General features: G+C 39.4%; 1 protein-coding gene across 1 annotated transcript in view; it reads right to left on the bottom strand.

Moving 5' to 3' along the window:
- Positions 1-801: 801 nt before the first annotated feature.
- Positions 802-21,484, bottom strand: part of GRIN2A (glutamate ionotropic receptor NMDA type subunit 2A) — a 175,071-nt gene continuing 154,388 nt past the window's right edge. The window contains exons 10-12 of the mRNA XM_054390918.1: positions 19,759-19,946; positions 4,120-4,358; positions 802-2,601 (exon numbers count right to left, since the gene is read on the bottom strand). Of these exons, the coding sequence (XP_054246893.1) occupies positions 802-2,601; positions 4,120-4,358; positions 19,759-19,946 (2,227 nt within the window). The remainder of the gene's footprint in view (positions 2,602-4,119; positions 4,359-19,758; positions 19,947-21,484) is intronic.

A 21,484-nucleotide genomic window follows, 5' to 3' on the forward strand; every position in this document is an offset into this window, starting at 1 on the left:
AATCTCTGACAAGATGACTGCAGACTTTGCACTGAACTTTGCAATGATAAGTGCATGTGAAATTAAGAAAAGCATTTGTACGTTAACATTAACCAGGATCCAGGGGGCTTCCTTTTGGTACACAGCAGTTCACATGTTTGGGTCTGCAGCCTTCCCATTCACTTTCTGTCAGTCTACAATGAACATACTGATTTTGTGCTAAAGCACTGTATTTTATTTATTAAGGTCCTAGGGTTTGGGTTGGGGTTTTTTTTTTAATTATTATTTGGCTCTGAAAATGATTATGATGCTAAAATATATTTTTGAAAGTCTAGCTTTCTGTTCTCATTTAAGAGTCTTACTTCTGAATCTGTGCAAATGCATTCCTAATTCTTTTTGTCTGTGTCATACTACATGCATACCATATTGCTTATCCAGTACTAGAAAATCATTAAACATTTCTAAGGACAAAAGTACATTGAATGATACTTAGCAACAGAAATTAGAATAACCAAAATAGTAAAATAATTAGATACAAAACAGCATAGTTGCCAACATATATTGGGGCTGTTTCAATACAGCTTGCCATTTATATATAAAGGATACATAAATGGCTATTTTTTTTTAATCCTTTTCAACAAGACATATTTTAAAAGGATAGATAAGAGCATAGTAGTTTACCTATTCATGTACAAAAGTACATTGGGAAAGGGAGAGGTTTACGTATCATTTACCATAGCAGGATACTGTTAAAGGGTAAGTTCTCCCTCTAAGATGGTGGCAACTATTTTGTTCCCTATAGATAAAGTGTTCATGGAAAATTTAAACATCTGATTCAATGCTAGGCATTTTCTTATACACACGTCTATTGCTACAGGAATTTAAAACCCTTGGAGTTGAGTACAAGCTATTCCTATTTGCAACGTAAGGCAAAACATGCTCTGAAATGTACATGTCATTATGGATCCGACCATCCCTGGAACAGTATGATGCTGTAGACTTTATGGATGACCTTAAATAATTATCATGTCTTCCTCTTGTTGGCAACGAATGTTTATAAAGATCAGCTGGACTTCGCCTAAGAGATAAGTGCTGGTCCTCACGATAGGAGTGCAGGAAGGGATTATCATCTGAGTGAACAGGATACAGGGACTTGCTCCGCTTACTGTCCTCTAGAGCATGAGTTAAAAGTGAGGCCTTGTTGCTCAACAGTTTGCTTGAGGGAACACTAAACATGCTTGCATATGGACTACTTTGTAGAAATTTCTCTCTTTCTTTCAAGCTTATACTACGAGAAGGTCTTCCAATATCAATTTCCCTGGACTTATCAGCGATATTATCAAAAGAATGCTGCCTGCTAATCCTCAACTTATTTTTTTTATGCAAAGCATTATTTTGTGACCAGCTGTGCTCATATATTTCTTCAGGAAGTGATAAGTTCGTTGTATCCTGCATCATCTGATCTTCTTCAATATCATAGAGGTTCCCTGTCCGCAAGCATGCGTCGCATTTATAGGGAGATCTGCTTGAATGGTGTCCCGCATAAGTGGGCAAATTGGAGAGACAGCTCCTGCAATGGGTGGAATTCTGTCTGTATCTATCATTCATGTCACCTAGGGAAGCATTTTTATCTTTTAACGTGTAGTGCTTTGCATAAAGTTTATACTGGTCATTATTTGGAAGACTGTCTTCATTATGCAAGGGAGTCCTGTTAGCATGTTCTGCTTTCCTGTAGTTCTCATTGTGATCTTGATAAACGTCAGGAAAGTCAATCGTTTCTGGAAGGACGATGTTTTCGACGTACTGAGGTGTGTCCAAGCGGAATCCTGGCTCCTTGTCAGCATCAATCGTGTAGATTTTATCCCGTGGAGAGCTCTGTTTGGTTTTCAGATATGTCAGTTCCACTTCACTACAGTCTTTTGGGTGTTTTGATGCTACTGTCCTTTTTTTAAAATTGTCCTTTGTTTTGTGGTGCTTGTTGTTGTTTTCAGGTTCCATATGGCAAGTAGCTCGGCTTGATGTCTCTGATACATCTGAATGGACAATCTCTTCAGGAAGGTATCTTTGGCTTTTCAGTGAAAGCTGCCTGTTTTCATCTGACCCATTTTCTCTCTGGGAACCTTGGCCCTGACGTACAGAATCTTGACGTATAGAATCCTGGCGTATAGATTCAACAGATTTCCTCCAAAGCTGCCTAGGTCTGGAGTTCGCTTTTGCTTCTGCTGTTACTGCAACCTCTACTGTATTTGGATTGGACTCATTCAGTGTGAGAGGATGCTGACCCTGGAAAACATAGTTGTTAAGATTGTCCTTGTGTCGGTTGCTAGGAAGTGTCTGCAGTTCACTCATGTTGTCACCAAAAAAGTTGTCCTTTGTCTGAAAGGATCTATTGTCAGAAAAGACCAAGTTTCCTTTATCCATGACCATGTCCATAATTAAGGAACCTCTCTGAATAAAATCAGCTGTTCTTTTGGGGGAATTAATTCTTGAAGGATTGATATTGGTCATATTTTTCGCTGTTCGTAGTAGTTTTAACATGTTGGTTTGAGAATTGGTCAGACTGAAGTCAGGAGACTTCTTTTTCTCTTCAATGTGTACTCCATGAATGCAGCTGTAAATACCCTGCAATATGAATCATATAAAACAAATTAAATCACTAGGTGTAAATGTTAAATGCTTCCATTCTGTTTTAAATCAGCAGTAAATGAAAAATAAATTAAAAATAAACATTGTTTAGTGATTAAAAGTATATCTTTATCCTTTTAGCATTTCTCTACAACAATATGGAAACCAGAAAGGAAAAGGGGAAAAAGTGTTTTACAAACCACTAGTCCATGTTTACCTCTTCTGCTTATTCCAGAAACAAGATTAGAAGGGACCCCAAAATGCTCCCAATCTCATCACAAAGTGTAACTAACCTTTAATAACCTTTACTTACTCCTCTAAACAAGTCTGCAGTCAGGCTGCTATTCATGGGAGTTAAGGTACTCTTCACTTTCACTGAAATAATAAAGCTTTCTAGTCATCATGTTTTATCTTTTCCTAGGACATATGAAAAAGTTCCAACTCTTTCTAAAACCAGAATTTGAGTTCATTTTGATCAAAAGCCTGAAGTCCATCCTTTAACTCCCCTTTGGTCATTCCTGTGAGCTCAGTTGACATTTCTGACCCTATCAACTTGTAAGTCTCAGAAATTTACCCTTGAAATGAGTACTATTTTTAACCTGTATTGGTTAGGAGAATTTCACATGTGAAAAGCCAAAAGTAAGAAGTTCAATGTGTAAAATGAAGTAAAATGTGGAGGTTAATGCACAATCCACAAGAGGGTAGGGCAGAGTGTTTTGAGTGCAATTCCAATGCAGTCTAATTTACTCAACAGGGTAATTTCAGTACATTTTAAAGTAATTAGGCATTTTAGTATCACTGTCAATTCTTCTCAGCTATAGGAAAAATTCCAGCAAAATAAATTATCTCATAAAAGAGGTGTTTAAAAAAAAGACAGACAAAAGCCAACTACTTAGTCCCAAATATAAGAACAAGTACATACTTCTCTTGTTTGACAAGTATCAGTTATCTGGAACTGTAAAACCACTCTGGGTTTGGTAAAGTTATCCTTAAAATCTGTTTTAGTGTCTAACCGAACATAAATGACTCTTGTGTTTGACCTTTTCTTATATGGTCTATTTAAGTTTGCTTTGAAGAAAAGCTTATAAAAATATTCCAGTCTCTTTTTATCCCTTAAAAGCCACTTGTTTAAAAAATACACCAAACTGAGAACTATTGTCTGTCAATTTAGTGCTTATTTTGTTTGGGGTTTTTCATGTGGAAATTAATCTATTTCTTGCATCTGAGCAGTTCTACCATTTCATTACTGAAGTTTAGTTTCCCTGAAATGCATTTGTTGTCAGACTTTGATTACTGATTATCCTAACATGTATAACACACATCCTAGAATCACCTAATGGAGAAAACACTTCCCATGGAATGCAAGTACATCCTAAGCCCACTGACTACTCTAGAGCATCACATGGATGCTCTGACATATATTTTAAATGTCTAAGCAAGAATAAAAGAGGATTTTTAAGGAGGCAGTGTTTTATCTGTCAGTTTTCTGAAAGGGGATATGAAAACCATACTAACCCTGCTGATGGAGAACAACAATCCCGGCCTATCAGAACAGACTCCAGTGAAGCAGAATCTAAGTTTCCAGTAAAATAAGTGTTCCCAGACAAAGGTTATTAAACTGAGTGCCATGGCTGCTGCAAGCATGTAAAACACTCCTGCCATGTTGTCAATGTCCAGCTGGCTGCTCATGACTTCATTCTTCTCGCTGTGGCAAATACCAGTCAGCCACAGGGTTTCTAACTCTTCCATTTCCCCTAGAAAGAGCAAGGAGTCAAAACAGTTAGAAGGCAAAAATTACTGTTCACAGTATTCAAAGTCTTTCCAAGTTTAAAAATACAGCACCATTTAATGCTTCACTTGTGGAGCACTTCAATCTTATCTGCTAAGGACTTGCAAACATAGCAGATTTCAACTCCTGGCACCCTAGTTTCAGATGTCCTCAGATTCCATATATTACGTGGGAAGCCTGCTGCTCTAGAAAGCAGGATCCATGCTTTGGGTAAAACTTTTCTCTGCTTGCTTTAACTAGTATCACTTCTTACAGAGAGTGGAACTGCAGGTTTCCCATTCCTTCACCCCCTGCATGAGAGCTGCAGTTGGTGCACATTGAAACCCAGGAGACTCGTCCTGCTCCAGTCCAATTAGGTGCCATGAGTGGAGCTCCCATCTGCAGGTCCAGCTGGTAGTGACCCCATGTGTGAACTCCAGAGGTGCTGACACACACCTGTGCCCTCACCAACAGCACCATGGTTAGCAGCACTCACGTGGCCACACACAGAGAGACGGCTTGATCCTCCGCCTGTTGCCCAGCTGATGAGGACTGAGGTTTGCTAGAGAAAGACACGCACTCACAAACACCAATATCTACAGACCCCTCAAATAGTGCTAAGTCTGTGCACTATTGTGCCCACAACCTGTGTGCCCCTTGCACAGGCACCAGCTTGGACCTCAGGTCTTTCCAGAAGTTCTCTATCAAGTCACATCTGCCCCTACACTGAAGAGAAAGCAAGATCACATCAAAACCAGCTAAGAACCAAGTTTAATAAAGAGATGGAACAGGCTGTAGTAGGCAGACATATGGCTCAGTCCAATGAATATCTTGATGTTCAAACAGACCCTTTTATTCCTCTTCCTCTCTATTTTCCTATATTCATTCCTCCCTGACCCACTCTGATCCCTCCCTTTGGCCCTTCCCTTGACATTGCAAAATAAATGTCACATGTTCTCATAATACCTTTAAAACATGCATAAGGCATTTGTTAGTTCCTGTGAGACCCATGACAACCTTATTTCCTCTTTTCATGTAATTTGCAATGTTCTGCTTGAATCTTTCCTGATAAATCTGGTCTCTGCTACCATCTCACATATCCCTTGCTCCCTAGAGTTTGGGTATCCGGGGATGTCATTTGTTAGTGTTCTTGTCTCTTGTTTTATTTTTCACATTGAACAGCCACTAACAGATAACTTTACAATCCAGGTATCTACCTATCTTGCATTCTTTTGCATCCATATATCCCTTTACTTCAACCTCCCAGCCCAAGATGAAGTTTTTGAATGTTAAAAGACAGAGTATCCAAGCAAAAAAGATTAAGTGGAGAGTTTAAAAATTCAGCATGAGCAGCAGCAATTGAGTCCAGCAGCTGGCTGCCCCCAGATGCTGCACTAGGCCATCACTGCAGTATCATTTGTCACATTTCCTCTCATACTTGGCTGCATTTCAGTAATAGGTGAACTAATTCAGAGAAAATAAATATATGCTTTATAATAATCTTTCTTTCCTGTTGTGATGGTTTTAAGACTATGCCTTTAATTTTTCTCAGGAAGTTCAAGCAGAGAAAGTGAGAGAATGTAAATAAATCACTACTGGGTGTAAGAAAGCAAATAATGATTATTCTAAACACTTCCATTGGAGAGAGAGAAATGTTTAAGAGTCAGTACTCAAAATAAGGTACAGTCTCACAGTCACTCTCAGTTTGTCTGCCTGCTTCTTTTCTCCTCTGGCTGAAGAAAATGCACACCTGCATACTGACCTTTGATAAACTAAGTTTGACAAACCTCTCTCTGCTTCTTGGCTTTCTTCCCTTTTGCCTGCTCTGGGAAGGGGGGGAAAGAAGGACGGCCCCTCTCTTTTGGGGGGCCCAAGGGGTTTGTTGTGTTTTTCTGTTGATTGTACGTATTTGTAAATGTTGTGAACAATGTATATTTGTACATATTCACTGCATTTCATCATAGCTTGTAGTGTTGCCTGTAAATACAGTTTAATTTGCTTCCAGTCTGAGCTAGCCTGGTCAGTGTGGGAGGGAGATTCCAGCTCTCCACTGTAACACCTGTAATATTTTTATTTATAGCAAAGCAATGGCAAATACCCATAGCATTGTGTCTGAAGGTTACAGTAATGTTATACTGGAAATGGAAAGCTTGCCTAGCTTTATCCATACAGCACATGCAGCAAGTGAGGAAAAACAGTTGTATATGATAGACCACTAACAAAGCCTTTGGTGGTTCACAGACCAGCTGCTTTTCTATAGAAATAACTGTCCCTTAATGCCTGAATACTTGCTGCAATACTGTAGGCCCCTTGTCCTGGTCAGTAATTTTTATTGTACCTAGCAGCACCTTTCAAAGACAGCTCTCCTGGGTTTCTGTCTTTCTTCATTTTCTTTTTTCCCCTCCAGAGACATGGGTGATGCAGTAACTGCAAACCCTTCTCCCATCATGTACTCCCAGTCTTCTCTTTCATGATTCCCTGGACACCTCCCTCCACTCCCTCTGGACCCTCTGGGACCACCCAGCTTTTCTTCTTACAGTCTCCTCTGGCCTTTTGCTGCTGCCACTGCCTGCCTCCTGGGCAACAGCAGTAAAAGAAATGGTATCCTCATGTTCTTGGAGGAGAGCACCCCTCATTTCTGGTCTTGGCTGTTCCACATCCTCACTATCATTAAAACACTTCATTTGCTTAGAGGTAAGGAAGCAGATCTGCTCTCTCCCTTTGTTGTGCATTCTTGAACTTAGAATCTGTATTTCACCCAAGAGATCTGGCCTCAGATGAAGGACACCATCACTTAACAGTGGGTGCTACTGTCAGCACAGACAGAGGTGTGCAAGAAACTGTAATTGTTCCTGCCAAGATTATTTTTTATATTGCATGATATATTAATTTCCAAATGTTTTGGGCTGTTTCTATCGACACATTGCAAGAGCATGCATGCCTTTTTACTCCCTTGGAGATATAGTCAGCTGAGCAATTCTCTTGTTTTTAGTGACATAAACTTCACTGTTCCTAGAAAATACAGTAGGCAATACAAAGGGCCAGAAAGTACAGAATTAGCTGACTTGCTGTGTTTCTTAGTTTAGGATATGGCTTCAGTTTGGGGGAAGAATTCCCATGCTACAGATGCTTAAATCTTACCAGTGATTAGGGAATATATTTTCAGCATTATAATCCACACATCATTGCTGTAAAGATCAGAAAAAATGGCTGGAAGCTATATTGACATTTAAGCTATCTCCAACCTAGACTAGAAGATCAATGACCTGCTCTGCAAGAGCATTTTGCTGGACAGATTGCCAGGGCACTAGGAAAGCTGCAGCCTACTGATAATTTGGATGTATGAGCTGGAAGTGGAACACAAGACAGTGATGGAGAAATTGCTTCTCATAGAATGTGAAGGAAAAGCTGAAGTTTAAAGGGCAAGGATTGAGGCATTTTAGCAAGGACATGTCACAAATCTATAAGAGAGATTATTTGGTTCCTAGTAATTCTGAATTTAGTTTTGTGCTTGAAGCATGAATTGAAACTCTACATCAGCAAAAGCAGTGTATCTGCTCCCAAATTACAGTGCTCAATGTTCAAAATACCTAAGAGCATCCCAAAAGAAGGAAGTCAGTCCTAAAGAGTCTTTAAAAGTCTTCTAATCCAGGACACAGGGACAATAAATTATTAGTTGTAACAGTATAGATACTGCAGACTGTCACTACATAGATAATTGGGGTTCATTATTGCATTTCCATATCTTAGAGTGTTTGGATTTCTTCTGCTCTGCTAAACCTCCGCAGACTGGTTCCCCTCATCTCTCTTTCAAGTCCTCCCCAAGGTCTATGAATAAAACTCACAGAGGCTATAGAATATCCAAATCCAAGGAGAGAGTAATATTTCTGGTTTGTGCATTAGAAGCTGAAGCTCTGACAATCAGCTCTCATTACTTCCCACAGGAAAATTCACATCTCCCAAGACTGGCAAACATCAATTTGATTTGACTGCTGTGCCCTTTTACAATTCATAACAAAATTCACAGAGGAATTTAAAACTCTTTTTTATTACTGTTTCCTCTGTGTTTCTTCCCCTTTGGCACGTACATCTAAAGTAGCTATTGATAATCCACTAACCTTTCCACAAATGTCACTACAGAAACCAACCAAGCCTGTTTTGAGTCGAGATAAATGACAGTGCCCTGGCAAGCTACAAAAAGCAAAGAATCTCGGAGGTTTGCAGGTCCTGTTGTTGCAATATCCTTTCCATTATATCTGACAGTGACAGAAATCACTGGTGATTAATACCCAAAAAGAAGTAAACAATGGTATAGATTGCAAAGCACTGTGAATCATTGGATATGTGTCATATTTATGGAAGGGTATTACCTGGGAATGGACAGATTAGGCTGGTAATTCCAGTCTATATATATAAACCAGTTTCATTTTCCAGTATATATTTATATACATGTGTGTGTCTCTACACACAGAATTACAGACACAGACAAAACAGTTACAAATTTAACTGGAACAACACTTCAGCATAGCTGACCCTAGAAAATTGCCAAATTAGTCTGATCTATTTATTGCTCTTCCTGCCCACTAGATTTTTACCCAAGATCTTTAAAGCACAACGTATTTATTATGTAATCCTCAGATAAGAGGCATTTCTTAGCTGAGATGCCAATTCATTTCTTATAAAAATCAGTCATGTCCAAACTTAGCCTGGAGTTGGAACTCAAAACCTTGATCTTTGGGGCTAATTGAAATTTGTTTCAGAAAAAAAATATTCAATAGAATCAATTCCTTTTGGAGGAACGTTGCTGTCTTACAAATCCTTTTGGGTGGTCTAACTTATGAGGTGAATGTGTAGGGTGATGATGCCTATAGCAATATCCTAGTGTTGGCAATTCAAAGGTCAGTAATTTGTGATTACCAAGCATTGGAGAGTTCAGTTGTCTCCATGTGTACATCATTCTAATTAGCCTGCAAGAGCTCCAACTGTTCCACAAGACAGACCCTGGAAATCGAAGTCAGCAACCTCAGAATCTATAAATGCCAGGCCTCAATGAACCAAGTGTTAATGGAGTTCACAGCCACATCTAATAGCAGTGTCTCAAGTTGCTTATAAATATTAATCAGATTTATTTTAAAGATTTTTGTTTGCACTTTAGGCACTTACTAAAAGGAATGTAATGCCACAATTGTTCTCCATCTCTGTTCACATGTGGACTAGATTAACAACTAGATGTCTAGTTGCAGATTTCTGCAACCAAGTACATCATGACACTAGCCCAAGGTTAGAAAATTGAAGTTCCAATACATTTGACCAAAAAAAAAAAAAAAAAAAAAAAAAAAAAGGTGTTTATTTTCTGTTTGATAAGTTCACAGCGTATTTAACCTGCAAATCTCACAAATAACTGCATGGTGCCTACATGAACATATTTTTTACATTTCTGTAGGACTGTGTGAGGAAGAGTCTGCCCCATTTATACGTAAGATTCAGTACAAGCAAGTATTTTAAAGATCCATATCTCAAGCCCCTGCACCATTCACTCAAATCACAGTATGGCCTTCTCTAATAAAGGGCAACTTTCTAGCTCTCTCAGTGGTGATTCAAGACAACTTACAATATTTTTAGGTTACAGTGCAAGCTGTACTCAGGTTCCTTTCTATTTCTCCTGGGTTAGTTCCTGTGGCTCTGGTGCTCTCTCCTCAGGCAGAAATGGGCCTTTCTGATGACTACCCCAGAACTGCCTTTCTTCCTACATTTCAGCACAACAGCTCTAGAGTATTTCACACTTGATCATTCTGGAAAGGAGTGATAAGCTGAACAGTATGTCCCCTGAGCAATCTCTTCACAATAAAAACATCGTTATCCAGGCACACACAAGATATAAATCAAAGGGTAATACTGCATGCTTTTCTTCATCAGAGCCCTTAGCAGGTTTTGCAGGCTGTGTTGCCATCTATCCCTGCATCATTCTCTCAGAGCAGAAAAACTTGATGCCCTTTTGCAGTCTCTGTCATAGACTCTTGGTGATGTGTCAGCTCTCAAGGGTTCTTTTAGTGGGGTTACTGGTACCCCCAGATTCTCTTCATTTCTTAGGCCAAGCATCCTATAAGGGTCTGGCATCCTCCCTTGGTTCTCAGCTATGCTCATTAAAACACCATCACCAAAAGGCAATGCCTTCCCAAACGATGGGACAGCCATGAGATACTGATGGTTAAAGACTTAAGGGTGAGTTCACTGCAGTTATTTTGTTTTCAGATTTTTTTTTCATCTGCATCTACATGTGCACCCAGGAAGATGCACACAATGAATACTACATTTTATTTATAAAATAGAGAAGGCCCATTCTCCTCTCTCCAGCATTCTCCACATGTGCTTACAGAACAGCAGCTTGGAGTAAGACTATTTTTGAGAGGGAATAAGAGTTTTTCAATACTTGTCTAATGCCTTCCTCATAATGATTAAAAGCAGAAAATATTTAATTATCACCTAAATACATCTCTAGTTACAAACCTGGCAGAAATAAGCAAGCACAAAGTTTTATAATTACAACCCAACCCAGAGCAAACAGACTAGGATAACCTCGTTTGCCGCTTTTTAAAAAGGCAAGTAATAAAATCAACTTGCTGCTCCCTTCCAGGAAAGCAAGCAAGACCTCTGAAGCTTCAGCAGCATCTGAACATCTCCTCCCCATTCCCTGAGCACACAAACATAGGGAAAAGTGACAGAGATGGAGAATCACACCCTGTGTCCTCTTAAAGGCAAAATCAAGAGTGTACATCAACAACCAGTAAGTAACATGATTCAGAAGTGCTTGTGTGCCTGGCTGTGCCTCCACACCCCTTCTCCAAGTCCCCTGCCACAGGACTTTTCTCCTTCTCCTCCCCTCAGCTGCTGCTAATCACCAAAGGGCACAGTCCCAGCCAATACAGCCACGAATCAAGCTTCATCCTCATAGAAAAACTTCCCCAAAATCAGAGCAAGCCCATGATTTACCTCTCTTGATCTTCCCTCTTGGGAAGTAAGCCAAGCCTGGGTTGGGTTTCAGTGCAACTTGGGAATACAACCAGATCAAGCACAGACTGATGACAGTCCAAAACAGCAGTCAGAAGTCTGAGATACTGTTTGGTTTTAAAAGGTGTGCTGCATTTAGCCAGCCCCTGGGTGACACACACCTCTAGAAGAGGTCGGAACAGAGTGTTTGATGGAGGGAAATTGAAGAAGTACTAATGGACAGAGATATGACTTTGGAATTAGCTCTACACACAAGAAATGCTTGTCAAAAAGCCATTAAATAAATATGTGAGGGAAGAATAAGCAGCAAAATAGAAACAGTGATTGCAGTCACAACATTGAGTGGAAAAGGAAACAGAATTGGTCCTTCTGATGATTTTACTATTTACTTGTGCTTCACTAATCTATATTCTCTGCAAGAACAATTGTCCTATTTGATGTGTGATTAGATTAATTTTGCAAGATTTATAATTAAAAGATTGACTTTTCAATTTTCATTCTCTTATTATTCTCCAAATGATCAAATTAGATAGATAAATCACTGGTTTAAATATTTTTATGTGAAATCTATAATTCATAGAATTGTTATTTTTCTTCTTTAAAAGACTGGTGGTTTTCTGCTTTACTTTAACCATGTAGGTCAAAGCCACAGGTTCTTGGAGATAATAACTGATGGTTCACAACCTGCCTCCTCTACCTCCTTAGGTACTCCGGAGGCATATTTTAATCAAGTTCCTAGCTTAATTTTGATCTATTTAATTATTCTCACACATAAAGGGAGAAGAAATATATTTTATATGTCCCTTCTGTATAAAACCATGATTTTTAAGACTTTCTCTGCCATTTTCAAATGACAGTTTCAGAATGGTTTGGTGTCATCCTGTACTTTCATCGTATTACAAACCAAAACCTGTCTCTGAAGTGCTCACAAAATATAGGAGAAACAGCAAACCTAAAACAAACTGAGGAAAACATAATCTAACAGGAGTTTGTCTGGCAATGATTTTCCTAAAATGGGTTTCTGCTCTCTCAAGCATGGGAGAGAGATCGGGTTTACACAGTGACAGCCACATCAAGGCACTTGCAGCCACCTGAGCTGATACACCTGCACCAGTGCCAGGTCCTGAAGCAAGTACATCAGGAGAGTGCATCTGTGTGGAAAGCCACCCTCCTCAGACTGCAAAAAAACATTATCTTGCACACGAGAGTTGTCTGGCAAAATTAATTCTCCCCTATATTTTGTTTTCACACACTGCACCCACCCCTGTCTAAAGTCTGCACAGTCTGCAAAAGGTACCTAAGGCAGGCAAGGAAAAGATGCTGTGTCCAAGAGGAGAAAGCTGAGTTCAATCCAATGCCTTTGCTGTTTTATTGGTTAGGTACAACAGACCTCTAATGTCAGCACATCCCCTAAACTTGTAAAAGGTGCAGGGCAGGAGGAGGCCACCCCAGCAGGACATCACAGTGCATGTGATAGAGCAGAAGGTGCAAGAAGAAAGAGGCTGGTACTGACGGTATAAGGTGTGGTGACTCCTGTACAAAGCACTAACCTGAGGTTCAGCCTGACGAGCCAGCAGGCAAGTAAAGAAAGCTGATGTATACCACTTACAGGTCTTGAACCAAAGGCTTATATATATTGTTATATATACTGTCATATATACTGTCACTTTGGCCAGAGGTAGGGTATCATCTCCAAAAGACCCTGGCTGCACTATCAGAATCATTTACTCATTCAGACTGGTCAAATGTAGTTTTCAAAGTTAGGGGAAAACTGTTTCACTCCTCCTCTGGTAAGAACTCCCACTATGTAATGGAGGAGGAAGGTAGCACCCCATCACCTGGAAACCCTAACAGTAATTTTTTCCTGAATAGAGGAGTCAGAAGCCAAATGGGTTGATGTGCATCTGGTTCAATAAGCTCATCAATTTCAATTTGACCTAGTTATATGAGCCATACAGCAGGATTCATGGAAGAGATTACATAAAAGTACAGTCTGAATCCTCCAAAACTATCTCACTTACTCTTATTTTCAGTTATTTCCCACTGTAAAAATAGCAAGAGGAACACAGATGACTGACAGCAATAAACTTATTGTGAGCTAATGACTGCACTCTGCGTGCCCCCATTACTTAAGGATGAATTAACGGAACTGTTAAGCAGGACTTTCAGTATTACAATCCCTCTAACTCTTGTTCCACCCTCCACTTATACACTCACACTCTCCAGTCACATTTGTTCCACCCACTGCTTAAGGAGGACACTAAATATATAAACAGAAAATCACTGGGATTGTGGGTGTATCCTGCCTGAGCAGCATGCACTGCAAATATGTCCTCATAATCACATACGTATTTCTTTCTTGGTCTGGAGCAGCCAGAGTGAGTCACACTGCTACACTTCTAATCCAGACAGCAATTTGGAAGGCTTATACTGAAATATGAAAAAAAAAAAATAGCAAAGAGCTTTCCTCTTCCAGATGTAAGGGGGCAAATCTCATTTCCACAGTTACCTATTACCCCTAAGGAGCGGGAAGCAATTATCCACCCAAGAAAATAATTCTTAGTGTGCTAAGCTGTCCTAAAAGCACACAAAGATTAACCAGAACTGAAAGTTATTAGGAAGGGGATAACAGAATCTGTGGAAACTCAAACCAAAACCAGTTTTCTTCCCTATGTCTCTAATTGCTTTAAAGGTTGCAGCTTTAAGAGTAGGGGCTTAATAGAGCTATACCATCTGCCCCTCTTTTCCTGCAGATTTCTTCCCAGACATTTGTCTGAACCAAACTCATAACCTGCAGGAAGCATAATACACTACAAATACCTCACACCAATAGATGCTTAACCTGGCCAGCTGACTGATATTCTCCTCTCCAATCTTGCTCTTTACACCAGCATTGTTCTGTTCCACATTTCTGCTGTCATGCATGTATTATCCCTCCATCTCTGCTGCATCCCCCATAGCTCAAGGCTGCTTGCTGCCTTTCTTTTGATCCCATGCACATTCTGAAGCCCTCTTACTCTCTTAATGCCAAAGCAGCTTTGTCATTTGCAGTTCAATAATCTCATTTGCTCACTAGTAAAAAAAAAAAAAAAAAAAAAAAAAGACAAAGGATGAGAAATTCTCCTTATGTACCAGGCACCAGTGATTCTGCTTCAACCCCCAAAGACATGATTCTATGGATTTCAGAAGCACTGTCTTTCAAACTATTTTGCAGGACATTTTTGTAAAAGTACCACTCTGCTTTGCATGGCAATGCGCAGCCCAAGCCAGAGGAGTCTTGCTATTACCTGTACTTTCAGATACCTGGCCAAAAGGTCTGCTACAGAAGCCTGGAGGAACAAGGATGCCTTCACAAATGTTGCCATCCAGCAGTTATAGACTTGCTAAAGTACACAGGTGGTGTTCCTGAGCCTTCACTGCACCCAGCAAATGGGAAGCTAGCACCAAAAAGCAGTTGACAGCTGCTAGAGCAACATGCTGGATTCTGGGTTTGTCAGCCTGCCCAGCTGCTCTGAACAGAGGTTTATACAAGAACTCAAACCACACATCATGAGAATCAGCAGCGCACAACATTGCTGTTCTGACACATCCCTGTGGCTGTGGGCAGAAGATCCAAACAAAAAGATGATGGTGCTGCTTCTTAGCAGCCATATCATTTCATTTGCTTTTGCACTGGGTGCTTCTTCTGTGACTCAGTAGAAATCTTTATTTCTGTATTAAAAAACAATGTGAGTTTCACCTTGAGACCACAGCAAGCCAAAAATAAAAGCACATCCAACACAGCACTTTAGAGAATTACCCTGGTGACCAAATATTTTAACCAAAACTACAGATGCTAATGATCAGCTGAAAGTTTTTGCAGATAATGAGATGTGATGTACAAACAGTAAGAGGTACAAAGCCAGAAATTCACTAATTCACCCATATCCACCCAAGGTTCCAAAACAATTGATCTTATCTCATTTATCTTAGTAATAAATGTATATTCATCTCCACTTCCTGTGAACTGGGCTATGTATATTAACATGGACAGACCAAGTGATCAAACATTTTGGGGATAAATCTCTTTTTTAGCCAATTAAGTAGCTATTCTGTAAAGTCCTCAGCATCTCCTTCCCAACCTCCTTCCCTCTGTCTTTTTTCCTCCCTCGTAGTGTAATACATTTGGCATCTTCTGCCTTCTTCCTCCTACTGAGACTTCAGTCACTTTCACAGTGTAATTGTTAATTTGTCCAACCAACAGAACTATCCTCAGGATTAAAACACTGCTCATGTAGATGCATAAAACTATCCAGTCTAAGCTTAAAGTTATCTATAAAACAAACCTACAAGCCTCTATGTATTTACCCACATTTTTTTCCAGTGCTAACACGATGATAAAGAGGGTTCAAAGCCATTGACTAATGTAGAAAGGGCATCGTGCTTTGGAAATTATGAAAGGATGCTCCTGCATGAACAAGTCATTAATACTTCTGCTGGATGTTGTACATCAGCAAAGAGGGAAAAGCTTCCCATACACTGTGCAAAAAAAAAAAAATCATTTCAATGTGTAAGTCAACTGGCTTGGATAGGAGAATTACATAGAAGAAGCAAGGAAAAAAATCAAATGAGAAAAATTGCAGGGGAAAGACATATGCAGAGGAAACTGAAAGCTCTAAAACACATTGCAAAAGGCTGTCTCAGCACTATGCAAATGTAAAAGAGATGAAATCATGGAGGTTTGGTAGGTGCAATCAACTATACTTTTAAAGAAATCACTTGGTTTTATCCAAATGTCTAGTATCTTCCAAAAGGTTCTCTCCTCTTATTAACATAACATTCATATCAAGAAATCATGTTTGTTCAGCTCATTAGGATTTTTTTTATGCTCATAGAACTCATTAGATTCAGAATCATTCATCGAAATTATTCCGTACTGTGACGAATGTTCTACTATGTGTACTGAATAATAATTCAATACTGCTGGGCGCTTCCCTGGGTTACAGGCTTGGTATTAGAGAATGATAGATTCTGCAGAGACCATACATCTGAAAGAAGTATTTCTGCCTTCATTTATGCTTGCATATTTACTTAAATAACTTCATCCAGACTCCACTGAGGCTATCCCAGGAGTATCATCTTATGAAGAAAGTTTTCCCCCAACCATGCTTGCTTTTAGTCTAGATAACTTCAAAGACTAGTCTAGTCTTCTAGTGATACAGCAACTGATGTTGGTCTGAACTCTGGGCTCATTCCTTCTGATTCACCAGAAGAGAGTTATGCAAGTTCATAGCTAAAAAGGTTACTCGAACTACTGAAGTTGGATGCAGATTACAAAATCAAGTCATGCTAGTTCTGGGCAATTACTCTTTACATTTGATTTCTTGGTGTTTTGTTCCAGTTCACCTCCAATGTACTTTAAAAATCAGTAGAAGGAATTTCACCCTCAACCTCATTCTTAGGGGTGCTTTTTTTCAGTTGTGTTTTTGTTTCTCTATTTCTTCTTTTCCCGTTTGTTTGGTTGCCCTTTTTTGTTTAATCTGAAAATTATCATCTCAACCTGTGACACAATGAAGTGAAACAAGGTAGTAAACACTTCTAGGACTAAAGGATACGTAACTACAATAATCCCTACACATTATATATGTTCAATTGATATTCCCTTTAATGGTGCCCACATAATCGTTTGAACACCATAGAATGGCTTAGGTTGGAAGGGACCTTAGAAACCATCTACTCCAACCTCCCTGCCATGGGCAGGGACACGTCTCAAATAGTCTTGGCTGCTCAAGGCCTCATCTAACCTCACCTTGAACACCCCCATGGAGGAGGCATCCACAGCCTCCCTGGGCAGCCTATTCCAGAGTCCCACCACTCTCATACTGAACAACTTCTCCCTAAGATCCAGTCTAAACTTACTCTCCCTCAGCTTAAAATCATTCCCCCTTTACCTGTTGCTAGACAGCCTTACGAAAAGTCCCTCTCAAGCCTTCCTGTAGGATCCTTTCAGGTATGGGAAGGCAGCTCTAAGGTGCCTCCAGAGTCTTCTCTAGGCTGAACAACTCCATCTCCCTCAGCCTATCCTCACAGCAGAGGTGTTCCAGCACTTGGATCACCTTTGTGGCCCTTTTCTGTTTGGAGCAAGTTGAGAGGAAGGTCACAAACATTGGGATCCTTATTTTAGCATCCATAGGTTCTTTAGAATACCTTCTAAAGGTACTGAAAAATACCACTGAAAAAATGTCACACACACATGCACAATGTCCATGGTTTGCGCAGTCAAAACTTGTGCTTGTCTTCTGAAGTAATATGTAAGCAAGATGAAGATGGGAGCAGACATTTCACAGCAATATTTCAGTCACCTGGGTACAACTGTATCTGTTGCAACTCTATAAATTATTCATATGGAAATTTTAATACTGAGTTTCACAGACAATTCTTTTGCATTATTATCAGCTACTAAAAATGGGTTAAAGATTCATATGCTATGTAAAGCCATAGGTCAAAGTGTAAATACATGATAAGATTTTTCCCTCTTTCCTCCTATCCATTTTGTTTTCTCCCTGATATTCAGAGACAAAGAGTTGCATAAAAATGCAGCACATTTGGTATTTTGAGGATCTTTTTCTTGAATAGCTCCAAATACATTCCCTTCTATTTCATTTATTTTACTTCCCCGTGATTTCATTTCTTTTTGTTGGATGAGAATTATCAAAAATGATGAAAAAGTAAGCATGAAGAAAATGCAGGGTGAAAAGAATGAAAACCTCAGCAATGCTCTGGCAGCATCTAGAGGAGTTAGACCACAAATGAGAAAGACATTTTAGAACCCTCTTCAGGCTACAGAAACATTTTCTTCTTTAGTATGGAACAAATAATTCAACTTCTCTGATCCAACTTCCCCATCTAAAAATGGGTCAGAAGCAGCACTTCCAATTTGTTACTAGTATTACACAAACAGAAAAATATTCTAGTCACAAACAGAAAACTAAAGCAAAGCTTTTGGTCAATTAATTGCAACTGTTTATAACAAGAAAACATAACTGCTTGAAATTTAGCCATTTTGAATCTCATATTCATTCCTTAGAAGTAAGTAATGCTTCTTCCATAAGCCTCTCTAAATCCAACAGATCAATAATGATGACACCAATATCTCCATGTTTACACCAGAGAAAATGCATCTATCATGATGATTACATTTCCTTCAGTCCTTCAGTATCCTAACAGGAATAAAATCCATGTGCTGGAAGACTAACACACTGTCTCCAGTGTGAAAATTTATGTCTTGGGTTTTATGGAACAGCAGGCATGTATCATAGAAAGGCTTAAGTTGGAAGGGACACCTCTGCTATGAGGATAGGATGAGGGAGATGGAGTTGTTCAGTCTAAAAAAGAGTAGACCCTGGGGGGACCTGAGAGCTGCCTTCCAATACCTGAGGGGATTCTGCAGGAAGGCTGGAGAGGGACTTTTCATAAGGGTGTCGAGTAATAGGCCAAGGGGAAATGGGTTTAAGCTGAGGGAGAGTGGGTTTAGACTTGGTCTTAGTAAAAAGTTCTTCAGTACAAGTTTGGTGAAACTCTGAAACAGGTTGTTCAGGGAGGATTTGGATGCCTCCTCCCTGGGGTTGTTCAAGGTCAGGTTGGATGAGGCCTTGAGCAGCTGAGTCTAGTTGAGAAGTGTCCCAGCCCATGGTGGGGAGGATGGAGTACAGGATCTTTTAGGTCCCTTCCAACCGAAGCCATTCTATGATTCTATGAAAGGCTTGAAGTTTCACTGCAGCAAAGACACGTTCCCACAATCAAAATGTACTTCAAAAGACAATAAGATATTATTTCTCTCTGCAAACATATCAAATATGTGCAGTGAGTTTTCTTCTTCTGCAAGGCAGAAGTGCCAAGAGGACCTACAATTCTTCTGGTTTCATGTTAGAAAGGAAAACAGCTATTTGAAAGCCAATAAAATCAGTCACCACACTTCAATTCCCCAAACACCAGAAGCTTAAATTAACCCATCTGAGGTTAGTCATCACCCCTAGCAGTTCAGAAATGAGCTACACCATGTAGAGATCAAAACATTCAGGAATTGCTCAAAGAAAAAAAAAATAGAAAAAGATAAATAAATTTAGAAGCACTCTCTACCATGGAGACCATTGTTATTTTGTGTGTATATGAAAAGACTTTCTGAAAATAGATGCAAATAACCTTGACAGTGAGGTAAGATAGAACAGAGTGGAAGAGAATTCCTGTCTCAGCATCCAGAAGAAATTTTACTCATTTGTTTTGCATTTGTCTGTGGTTTTTTAAGAGTGTAAGAGAGCAGTAGTAAAAGGCTTAGAGCTGCTAAAACTGAATTAACTGTTCATACATAAAGAAAAGAAAGGGAAAAGGTTGGTCCCTACCATCTCCAACAAACTGAAGGAGGGCTAGATCAATTTGTCTCTTCCAAGGTGATCCTTTCTGAAGTGCTATTCCATAGCCTGTAGTGGCAAAGATGTATCCACTCCCTATTGTGACAAGTTTGCAGCCTTCATCTCTTCCAGCCTTGTAATTCAGCACTGCTGCATCATAGATGAAAGCATCCAACTTCCTGAAATAAAAGAAAACATTTTACAAACCAAATCATTAGGGACAGCTGTTGTCAGGCTTCTTTTGTCCTTGATGTTAGGACCCTGTTGAATACCATATGGATTCTTTGATATCATTAATACAGATCCTGCTCTGCTGTATCTAAAATTAACAAAAGGCATCTATTTTAGTGAGAGGAAAGTAGGACATATAGTTTTGCATTTCTATTTTAAGGGATGCTGTTAAAAAATACTGAGCAGAAGAAATCAACCTACAAAATGTCTTGCCCTGTTATCTTTCTATCTTTGCTCTCAAAATGGATAATAAGTATGTTAAAATGCAAACTTAGCTCCAAAAAAACCAACACAAATGACAATAGAGAATTTAGAATTCAAACAACAATAACCATTTAGCTTGCTTAAAATACTGAATGGGACTGAAAATGTGACCTCACCAGTTTTACATATCCAGTCTTATTTTATGTCTCCTTCCAGTAATAAAGAATGAAGATGAAAGTTAAGTCCTTGTTAAGACAGATATAGCTACCTAAATCCTACTTTAAAATGATAGAATATATTTCTTCATGATTTGCAGTTCCAAATATATTATTTGTATACCCAGAGTACAGCAGGAGTAAAGGAACCTGTTGTGAAAAACCTCACAGCCCTTCTTCATAAACATGTAAGAATGGGATGATCCATTCTCTAAGGTTTACTGGGAACACAACAAGACACAGGAAAACAAAATCAATAAGGAAAGGAAAAGAGGCAGAGTCCTTCAGGGATAATTTTTAAGCAGCACTATAAAGCAAGTTAAAAGAAACATGTCCATGGATATTTCACAAATGAAGCCTGCACAAGTGCATATACAAGAGGAGGAGGTCATTTGGAAGGACAATCACCTGCCAACAGTAGACCTCTATCAAAGAAAAGACATTTTTATACCTGCAGAAATTTATATGCAAACTTTAAAAGGAAAAATACAGACATTCAGTTTACTTTGTATTGCTGCCCTCATGAGCATCCAAAACTTTTAAGATTTCTACCACTTGCACAAGCCCAGCAAAATACAGAGGCAATAGGAAAAAAAAGAAATGTCTCAGCCCAAACCCCACCTGAATGATGCACTAAACCAAAGTCATTACATTCCCTACTAACACAATCCCTTTCAAACATCTTTGCCCATCCCATATAAGTCAGAGAAATGGGAAGGACACAGCTACACGACTGGTTTCACAGGCTGGTGCAGGAGGAGCCTTCACCTTGCCACCCTCATTAGCACTCCCACTCCCAGGCAATGCCTGCTGTGCCTTTGAAGAGCCAGCAAGTGCTACCTGTGGAACACTGCTAAAATTTTCTGATGGGATGCAAATGACAGAGGCTGGCAAAATATTGCTTGTAAGCAGCTGGGATCTGCCTTACTAGAAAAGGAATTAGAAAAATTAATTACTTGTGGCACAAACGGGTACAAGAGCATCAGCTTCAATTATATTGTATCAGTTGTGAATTTTGTTGCTGTTGAAGTTTTGTAATCACACTTGCCACTAGCTTAAATCAGCTT

The sequence above is a fragment of the Indicator indicator genome, chromosome 22, assembly GCF_027791375.1.
Source record: "Indicator indicator isolate 239-I01 chromosome 22, UM_Iind_1.1, whole genome shotgun sequence".
In the NCBI taxonomy this organism is placed as follows: Eukaryota; Metazoa; Chordata; class Aves; order Piciformes; family Indicatoridae; genus Indicator; species Indicator indicator.